Below are 8,272 nucleotides of genomic sequence, written 5' to 3'. Positions count from 1 at the left end.
GTGGAGTTGTAACTCCCTTCAATGACCAGCTATACCAGTCACTGAGGGGAGTTGCAACTTCCCCTGATGACCGGTACTGACTGGTCATTGAAGGGAGTTACAACTCCTGCCCATGAACAGTAAAGCTGGGTCATTGATGTGGAGTTGTAACTCCCTTCAATGACCACCTATACTGGTCATCAAGGGGAGTTGTAACTACCCTCAATGGCCAGTCAATCCTTGTCATTGGGGGGAGTTACAACTCCTGCCAACAACCGGTACAGCTGGGTCATGGAGAGGAGTTGCAACTCTCCTCAATGACCGGTACAGGTGGTCATTGAAGGGAGTTACAACTCCGCATCAATGACCCAGCTGTACTGGTCATCGAGGGGATGGAACTCTCCTCAATGAATGGTACAGGTGGTCATCAAGAAGAGATACAACTCCCCTCGATGACCTGTACTTTACAGGGGACTGTCCACCCTGACTTTCAGCTGAACATCAGGGTAGACATGTCACACAAGTGACAGTCCATCACCACCTAGGTGATGTAATTCTCTTCAATGACCACTACAGCTGGCCATCAAGAGGAGACACAACTCCCCTCATTGAACTGTACTTTGTAGGGGAGTTTCCACCCTGATGTTTGGCCAAAAATCATGGTGGAAATGTCACACAAGTGACAGTCTACCTGTATACCAGCCCAACAAGAGGAATTCCCTCTTTGTGGGCTGGCATACATATACCAGCTTGCCAATAGGGATCACTCTCAGCAGGCTGGTATCAGCGGTGGGTAGTTACGATATGCTACAACAACCGCCGTTATCTGCGTAGCGTAACGCTTGCCGTTACTGCGCTTAGGCATTAGCGCTACTAGAAACAACTAGTTGTAACCCCAGGCCCGTATTGTAACGGGCCTGTTTTTTTTGGTGTGTTAATTGCGTTACTAGTAGTGTAACGCGTTAACCACTGGTTAACAAAAGAGGGGCAAATGGCCCCCTCTGGATCATATGCAGTCCGATATCTGCCCCTCCGTGCGGGCAGATATTGTAACGGATGTTAAATGCCATACATCCTGGGTGTGCAATATTGTAATGCAATTCTGTTACGGTTAACGGTAACGGTAACAAGAGAAAAACTGTTACGATATCGGTACGTTACCGATAACCGTACCGTAACTACCCACCGTTGCTGGTATACATACAAAAGCCCACCAAAGGGGATCTGAGATTTCATGACATGGATTTTATTGAATCTTGGGCTTTATGAGGTTCAATTAAACCTCCATGGAATTAAAAACTATGCACTGGAACAGGCAGGATTTACAACTTGGGCTCCTGCTGCACTTATCCGGCTAAAAATTGGGATCTGCTGTGATATTATTCTCTAGAATAATGATGGTTGTCTCATCCACAACCTGTTTGTCAGCCTGTAGGTAACTAACCGTGTCTGAGAGGGTTGTTACTAGCAAGATGATAGTGTAATATGCCAAGGATGGGCCAATGGGTTTGTGGTAAGACCTGTAAAAGGTTTCACTCTATCAGTAATCTTGACTGAGAGGCTTGCTCAATTAAGGCGCATCCAGATCAACACAGGGTGTTCATAGGCATCCAAGGAATAACTCAACTTGGGTTCGTGGTTTTACCTACAGAAAGGTAAGGGTAATCAAGAGTTGATGTTATTCCTGAATTGAAAGATGGGTGAGAATGAAGGCACTGTTTAACTATGTATGTGTTAAACCTTGCTATAATAATATTCTGAGGGATAAACAGTCCTGGGGGGCGTGTTTATATAGAGGGGAAAGAGCAGGAGGGAACATGAGGCGCTTGGAGGCGCTTCAGGACCAGGGGGGAACTGGAAGCGCTCAAGGGAAGCAGATCCTCATGGGGATCAACATTGGAAATTATCAAGGCAGTGTAATGATCAGTACTGATCCTAGATCAGTAGCGGTGCACACTAGCTGATCATAACCAATCATTGATTCCATTCAGTGCTCTTTGAATTGGATTGAATCATGTTTTGTTTGTGTATTTATATCATAACCAATATGTTATGTAAATAGGGACTGAGGCGTAACAGGGGATAAATGAGTGATACCTGTCTTGGGGTATTTCACGTGTACAGTAATATTACAATGTATTGTAATCTTACTGTTTGCACGTAACTTAACTCTTATAACAACAGTACATTATGGTAACTGTATTTAACTATGGTTATCTGTAATTTGATGTATAACAAGGGTACATTCTTAAGCTTGTATCTAATGACATACATATTTAATAAAGGTGTAAAGGAATGTACTATAAGTAATGTGAACAATTGCAGGTGCTTGGTACGTGTAAGGTACTGTGACATGTACTTTGTGGCTGACACTGTTACAGTAACCCATGATGTGAACCCAGAGCCAACTGAGCTATCAAATATGATTCAAGTTGAGCTGCACTCAAGTCATAAATTGGTCAAGGTGAAATTCAACCCCACTCACTGTATTAAGCTAGAGATGAGATCAGCTTTAGTTAGACACAACATCAACATTGGCTGAAGCTTGAATTGCACACTCTACACAGTTGACATCTAGCACAGTTCCAGAAAGAAATTATGGTCTGGCACTCTCTAGAGAGTGCCACACTTTCCCCCCTGGTGCCTGCTGCTGCGAAACGTATGGAAATCGCATGGTACGCTGAAAACAATTGTGTCAGATTGAGGGAGTATATTTATATCCCAGATCACGCGGGATTTGAGCAACAGACTGGGAATACGGCTTTGTCCTTCAACTGTGTACCACCCAAGAACAGACGGCCAATCCAAAATTGCGAATAAATCAGTTGAGCAATACCTCCGGTATTTTGTTAACTACCATCAGGACAATTGGGAGCCCCTACTTGCAATGGCCAAATTTTCTCACAACAACAACACTCATGTGGCTACTGGAATGTCGCCGTTCAAGGCAAACTATGGCTTTGATCTGACACTGGGGGGAATACCCTCGTCAGAGCAATGCCTCCTGGTAGTGGAAGAACGGCTCAAAAGACTTGCAACAGTACAGGAAGAATTGAAAGCATCACTCGAAGTAGCACAAAGCAAGATGAAAGAGCAATTCGACCAACACGTGAGACCGACCCCCAACTGGAAAATAGGCGACTCAGTTTTGCTCAATAGCAAGAACCTCTCAACAACAAGGCCGAGCCCGAAGCTGGCACACCAATGGCTGAGCCCATTCCCCATTTCTGCACAAATTTCACATTTGGTTTATAAACTGACGCTACCCCTTTCTATGAAAGGGGTACATCCTGTATTTCATGTATCAACTCTTAGGAAGCATAATCCGGATGCAATAGGAGGACGCGCAGCGGAAGTACTGGAATTGGTGACGATGGAAGGGGAGAAGGAATGGGAGGTGGCGGAAATTATGGACTGTAGAAAAAGGGGGCGGAAAACCGAATATCTGGTGTTGTGGAAAGGATTTGGGCCAGAAGAGGACTCATGGGAACCGGTCAGCAATCTGGACAACTGCCAAGAATTGGTAAAAAAAATTGATTTGACATTTCCCAACGCGCCGAAGAGACACAGGAGGACGAAGAGAGTTAGGTGAGGGTTAAGCTTTTTTCCTGCGGCTGCGGGGTTTTTTAATGCTGCCCGGGGGAGAGGACGCAGAGTCGGGGGCTTGGGCGTTAAGGGTGGGATGATGTTACAAGCTGCGTATGCGCGCCGTGGCCTGCCGGGGACATGTCTTGTAGTTACACTTACATGTCACAGGTCCTCACATCAAAGAGGAGCCGCGGGAAGATCCTCAAACCTTCCTCATCTTGCAATACTACAACTTAGCTAGACAATCCTGCGCCACAGACCCGACCCCTTCTCACCTCATAGAGTGACTCTAGCAAGCAGAAGACTGGATGGAAAGCGCTGTAAAAAATTTGAACGCGGCAGAAACATGTAAAAGGCACTAGATTGGAAAGGAAAGATTCAGCTGGCTCTTTTGAGCTAATAAAATTGATATAAAGTTCAGCGGAACCGGGTCTACATGAGGTTTGAAGTTGGTAATGCATGATGGCTAATGTGCAGCCCTCATATGTAATGTTATGATGACATAATATTTCCATAATCTTTATAGCACAAAGTAAATAAAACATATAAATATCCCTGAACTTTTTAGACTGTTTGGTTTTGTAACAAAAAAGTTATACAGTTAGCAATAATTTCCTACTGAGCCAATCATGCCCCCCTTATGTCTCAATTCATGTTATGATGAAATAATATTGCTAATAATTTGATAGCGCAGATAATATACATCATTAACATATTCCTGGAAGTTTCAGACTGTTTGGGTCTGTAACAAAAAAGTTGTACGGGCAGCAATCATTTTCCCACTCTGTTGCACCCCTCATATCTCATGTTCTGATGGCACAATATTGCTAAAAATTTCAGGGGTTTCATTTTATGCATATTTCTCTGTGATCTGAAATTTTTATGCATGTGGTGCATGGGAAATAAAAGTTATGAATATGGCGGATCATAAAATGTGCACCCCTCATGTCTCAGGTTTTGATGGCACACTATTTCTATATATTTGAAGGGGTTCAATTTATGCACAATTATCTTTGATATCAAATTCTTATGCATGTAGTCCATGGGAAAAAAAAGTTATGGGTGGGGCAGATAATTAAAAAAAAAAAAAGTAATTAGTTGCGACGACTCCCAAAAAAAAAAACAGTTTTAGGAAAACAACTCCCAAAAAGAGCTGTAGCCCAAAAGAGGGGCTAGATCAACGTCTGCACCCAGTCACAATTTGGTCCTGACCTTGTATGGGAGTCGTTTTCCCAAAAACAGGAGTTGTTTTTCATCCCAATATAAACTCAACACATGGAAGGAGAAATTGGCACTTGTCAATGGAAAAGTGGAGACATTACAAATTATTGATGGATAGATCACACAATGTGATGAAAAATGATGAGTTCAAACAGGGGGTTTGAGCATCACTAACAGTGATGGAAAATTGTGAGCGGAGAAGATGGACCAGAATTCTGGCATGCAGGTCAAGTTCCAAAGCTTACATCATCTGGATAACTGAAAAGGATATGACAGGTGGCTGTCTAAACTGAAAAATTCAAAAAGATATCAGGCACTTTATGGAATTACTCACTCCTCCCAAGTCCCCCTCAGGAGGAAGTTGGATGGTTTGTTGATTTGATCACACAATGAAGAAATCAGATAATGAAACTTTTGAAAAGGCAGTCCCCTCCGCAACATGCAGAGCTTTCATGCATTGATAATAAGGATAAATAACTTGGTAAGATGAGGGGGAAATTATGTGATTACAAGTGTGATTTTCTCAACAAATGATGTTCCTCCTGTGCCAAAATCACTGCTTGCAGGCATGTCCCTCCTGTGGAGGTTGCGCTTTGTATGACTTCCTTGGAAGGACTGTGTTAAGTTTGCACCTGGGTGCATCATTCCAACCAGTAGGGTCACATTTGAAAATTTTCAGCAACACAAAAATTTCCAATCTGATTAAATTTTGAACTCAGACCTCACAAAACCAAAGCAAGAGAAGAGCCAAGAGGCTAGAGAAAGGGGACAGTGAGGGTGAGAGGCTCACTGGATGCAGCTCAACGGTGGTGCGGATCAGGATTGCTTCCCATCCTATGCACAATATTTATGGATTTCCTGGAACTTACCCTTTCCTCTTCCCTCTTCATAGAAAGCATTACTCTTTTCATTGGTTAGTTTTGTTTGTTACGGAAATCTGGATGTGCACTGTTGACTTGAGTGGGAGGCTGGCTGAGTAATGAACACATGTAACATCAAAAGCAAAGTTTGGGAAGTGTATGTGATTTGTTTTTTGTAGTATGCTGTTGTTTTTTCAAGGTGTTGTTGCAAAGCTAGGAGCGTTTTCTCTATAATGAAACATACGAATATCAAGAACCCAAGAATTGAAGAAAGGCCAAAGCAAACGAAAGTCGAAAAATAAGGACGAGAGAACCACACAGCGATTTAATCAAGCACAAGAGAAGAAGAAAATAAATAAGTGGGCAACAATTCAAAGACTCTGGGAAAAAGGCAAAGTTATTGCGAGCCAAGAGGAAACCAAGATGAGAAGGAAGAACGGAGTGAAAGCGGAGCCAGTAGAGCGGATTGCAGAGGAAGGAGGGGGGGCTTTGATAGACTTAGGACAGAGATCGCTGGTCTTTTTGACGACAGAAGAAGGGTATATGAGTGAGTGATGGGTACGAGAGGCAAATGGGAAAGGGAGGACTGACATAGGGCGGGTTGATGGGACAGCAGCTTTCTTCAAAGCCTGGATAGCTGGGCTCGACGCCGAGATTGGTTTTGTTAGACCAGCCCGTCCATTCCTCACACGACACCGTCTGATAGTTGATATTCCCTTTCATCCCGATCATAGACATTTCAGTCTTGGCAACACCAGAAAACGGGGCAAGGAAAAGGTGGACTGACAGACGCCGAAGTCGCTGTACCCGTACAGATCCGGATTGGAGGGGAAAAAAGAAAGGTTCAAGGCCGGCGATGGCAGTGCTAAATCGAAATGGATCTGCTGTCCGATCTAAGTATTACAAACGCACATTGTTCAACAAAGAGTCAGTTCCGGATGGACATGGAAGTCAGAACATAGAGAGAGAGAGGGAGGGAGGGAGGGACTTTATTAGGATGAGAACGAGTGGCGGAGCAGAACTCGGGCGACGGACACCGGTCGACAATCTTGACGACCACCGAAGGCTTCGGATCGGCCGGGACAAACGGGGGCGACACGCCGTGAGCGGACTGCAAGGTCAGCCGAAAACAGCGCCCGCATCCCGGGCCCGGGCCGACACTTGCCCGTTCGTCCCCGCTGTATGCTAGCGCACTTATCGCCGCCGTCGCATGATAACTCGCCCCATACGCACATCCACATCTGTTTATCCACATCCATTTTTGTTTGTTTCGTCATGTGACAAGAAGAAAAAAAAAAAACTCGCTTAGTGTCTCGCTCTCCTTTTTCTGCTTTCTTCGATGGCATTAGGGGAAGGACGGACGCACGCGGCTAGAAAGTTTAGTGGAAGGTCGTAGTGCGTCAAGCTGGCTGAGCCCGATGGTGGAATTATCCACGTCATTTCGGATCTTCAAGATTAGTCTTCCGGGGCTCCTCGTAAACAGTCGTGTAGCTATCTATTGCGAGTTTTCAATTAGAGGGACCGAGTTGAATGATTGTCTGGAATGGATTGTTTCGGTTTGTGTATTGGGGGATTATGGTTTGATGTACAATTCCGGTGCCGCGGCTTAAGTGCTGAACGAAGGTGTTACTGAACGAAGGTCATAAAGATGTAGGAGTTGTCGATTAGCTCGGGTATCTGTTTCGAAGTGTGTGGATGTGGTTTTCGATCGAATCTGGTGTGTTTCGCTTGGGATCATCCTCTGGAGGCTGTCTCCTCGACCGTCTCGACTTTCCCTCCGTCTCTTGAGCAGTGGCTTCTCGGGAAATCGGAAATCGCTTGGCGAGCCGCGAGGTCCACCAAAAACACACCCAAAACTGCCGATCTCTTCCGTCAATCCTCCTGAACTTTGGAAGCCCTCATGCTCAGCACCGAATCGATGGGTTCTCAGACTTGCAACATGAGAACTTAGGAACGTTTAGCAAGGCCCAGCTTCATCCCACTGTATTGGAATCACATATTTTTGTACAGGTTCACAGAAAAAGAATTAAAGGGGTTCCCCTTAAAAACAGATGATAAGCTCAAAAACACAGAACAAAACAAGGCAGTTCACGATAAAATGCTAAAGAAACTTTAAACCCATTTACAAGGCCTGTATGACTAACTTTGTCAAAAATGTAGCAGTTGCTCTGATTGCCACGGAACACCCAACTGTGGACAGCTTAATCAATTTTCAAAAAGTTGTTCATAAAGGCCTTAAAATGGACTCTGAAGTTTTTTTAAAATTATTGTGAACCCTATAAGCAACGGTGGGCCAATACACTATTGTTATTTGTTAGTGTAGTGTATTTTAGCCAAAACCAGCTAACAATAACAACATTTCCTGTTATCTTGTTTTTTGTGTTGCTAACAATACAGGAACTTGCCCAGGAAATAGTGATGGATATGTTAGTATGGATACTTGTATCTGAGATAACAAATAACATGAATTTGGGAGTCAATAAAATGGCTACACTAACAGTTATTGTTCACTAACGTTAGTGTAGTGCAGTGGCCCATTGCTGCTATAAGTTCATGGGTTCTTCTTACCCCAAAACCGGACGATTTTTCTGTATGGTTTGTCTGCTCATGCAATAACCCAGGTC

At 44.1% G+C, this 8,272-nt stretch overlaps 1 protein-coding gene across 1 annotated transcript; it reads right to left on the bottom strand.

Moving 5' to 3' along the window:
* Positions 1-6,019: 6,019 nt before the first annotated feature.
* Positions 6,020-7,088, bottom strand: PtA15_12A257 (uncharacterized protein; the record flags this gene model as incomplete). Its single annotated transcript, XM_053161847.1, has 5 exons — positions 6,020-6,166; positions 6,240-6,364; positions 6,436-6,541; positions 6,694-6,889; positions 7,015-7,088. 5 exons carry the CDS (start codon positions 7,086-7,088, stop codon positions 6,020-6,022), a joined length of 648 nt encoding a protein of 215 aa, XP_053025824.1.
* Between the last annotated feature and the right edge of the window lie 1,184 nt (positions 7,089-8,272).

Source organism: Puccinia triticina, chromosome 12A (assembly GCF_026914185.1).
Source record: "Puccinia triticina chromosome 12A, complete sequence".
Lineage (NCBI taxonomy): Eukaryota > Fungi > Basidiomycota > Pucciniomycetes > Pucciniales > Pucciniaceae > Puccinia > Puccinia triticina.
Note: the sequence above shows the minus strand (reverse complement) of the source record. Positions and strands in the feature narration are given on the sequence as shown.